This window comes from Phytophthora parasitica, assembly GCF_000247585.1.
Source record: "Phytophthora parasitica INRA-310 unplaced genomic scaffold supercont2.697, whole genome shotgun sequence".
NCBI lineage: Eukaryota > Oomycota > Peronosporomycetes > Peronosporales > Peronosporaceae > Phytophthora > Phytophthora nicotianae.
In genome coordinates this window covers 1-1,087 of record NW_008649683.1, presented here as the reverse complement: position 1 = coordinate 1,087, position 1,087 = coordinate 1, and the positions used below count along the sequence as shown (strand labels likewise).

The window sequence follows — 1,087 nt, the reverse complement described above, 5'->3', positions numbered from 1 at the left end:
AAAAACCTGTGGTTTCTTTCGAAGTCAATTAGGTTCATGGGTTTACTCTGGCTTAAGCCATCTAGTTTCTTATGCACTCTTTACTGCTCGACTCTGATGCTGGTGAATTGTACCATCAGGCTGTGTGTCTGCAGAACTCCGATATTTTGGACCTCCAAAGCTCCAATTACCACTATATGTCTACGCATCTGTGTGAGTATTGAATACTTTCTTGGATCCAGCTGGGTAAATCCATAACTTGCGCTATTCGTTGTAAGAGAGGGTAGAGGCTTTGATTTGTCTTTTTCATATATCTACTGCTTCCATTTCTGTACGATCATCACCAATTGCGCGTCGGAGCCTGCGACGAGAGTATCGGACTCTGCATGAACTGCCAGAGCTTTCCTCAGCTGAGATCCAGACACGATGGCAGTAGGCCACCCAGCCCCTTAGAAAAGCCATTGGAAGAAGACGCTCTTAGCGAGCCGAAATGGGTCGAGATCTGGCTACCTGAAGATTCACTGTAACGCTCATACTCAACCGGGTCGCGATGGATGCGATCGTGGCGGAAGTTCCAGCGATTGACCACCGCATCATTGCCACCGGGGAAAACATACCTAGGAGATGCAGAGTCCAGCGTCAGCATTCGAACGGCACTTTGGTGGTATCCCTCTGTGCGGAATGGTGCGTCAAATTTATCTCGATCCCAGAAACTGATGCTGCCGTCATCAGCGCCCGATATCCCGATGCTGTTATCGCTTTCCCGCTTGTAGCTGTGGTTTGACTGGAAACAAAAAGCTTTTCGACCTTTTGCAGCCTTCAGAGCTTGCTGTGGATGAAACCTCGCGTCGAAAAAGTCGCTCCGATGCTGCAATGGGATGATACTTAGTTCATCGCACCAGCCGGGATATTGAAGAAACTAGCGAGAAGAAAATTGTGCATAAGAAACTAGATGGCTTAAGCCAGAGTAAACCCATGAACCTAATTGACTTCGAAAGAAACCACAGGTTTTTTCCAGCCCTGTGTAGCATTGCTGTGGAGAACAATAAAGTGTAATCGTATTGGCGGAAGGTGGTAACGGCATAAATATTCTATGAAAACGCGCCTG

The 1,087-nt window shown here is 47.4% G+C and overlaps 1 protein-coding gene across 1 annotated transcript; it reads right to left on the bottom strand.

Annotated features, from left to right (window-relative positions):
- Positions 1 to 385: 385 nt before the first annotated feature.
- PPTG_20496 (hypothetical protein) lies at positions 386 to 847 on the bottom strand (the record flags this gene model as incomplete). The annotated part of the gene is made up of 1 exon (XM_008919310.1): positions 386 to 847. A coding segment is annotated over one exon (462 nt), but the record flags the coding sequence as incomplete, so codon positions are not given.
- Between the last annotated feature and the right edge of the window lie 240 nt (positions 848 to 1,087).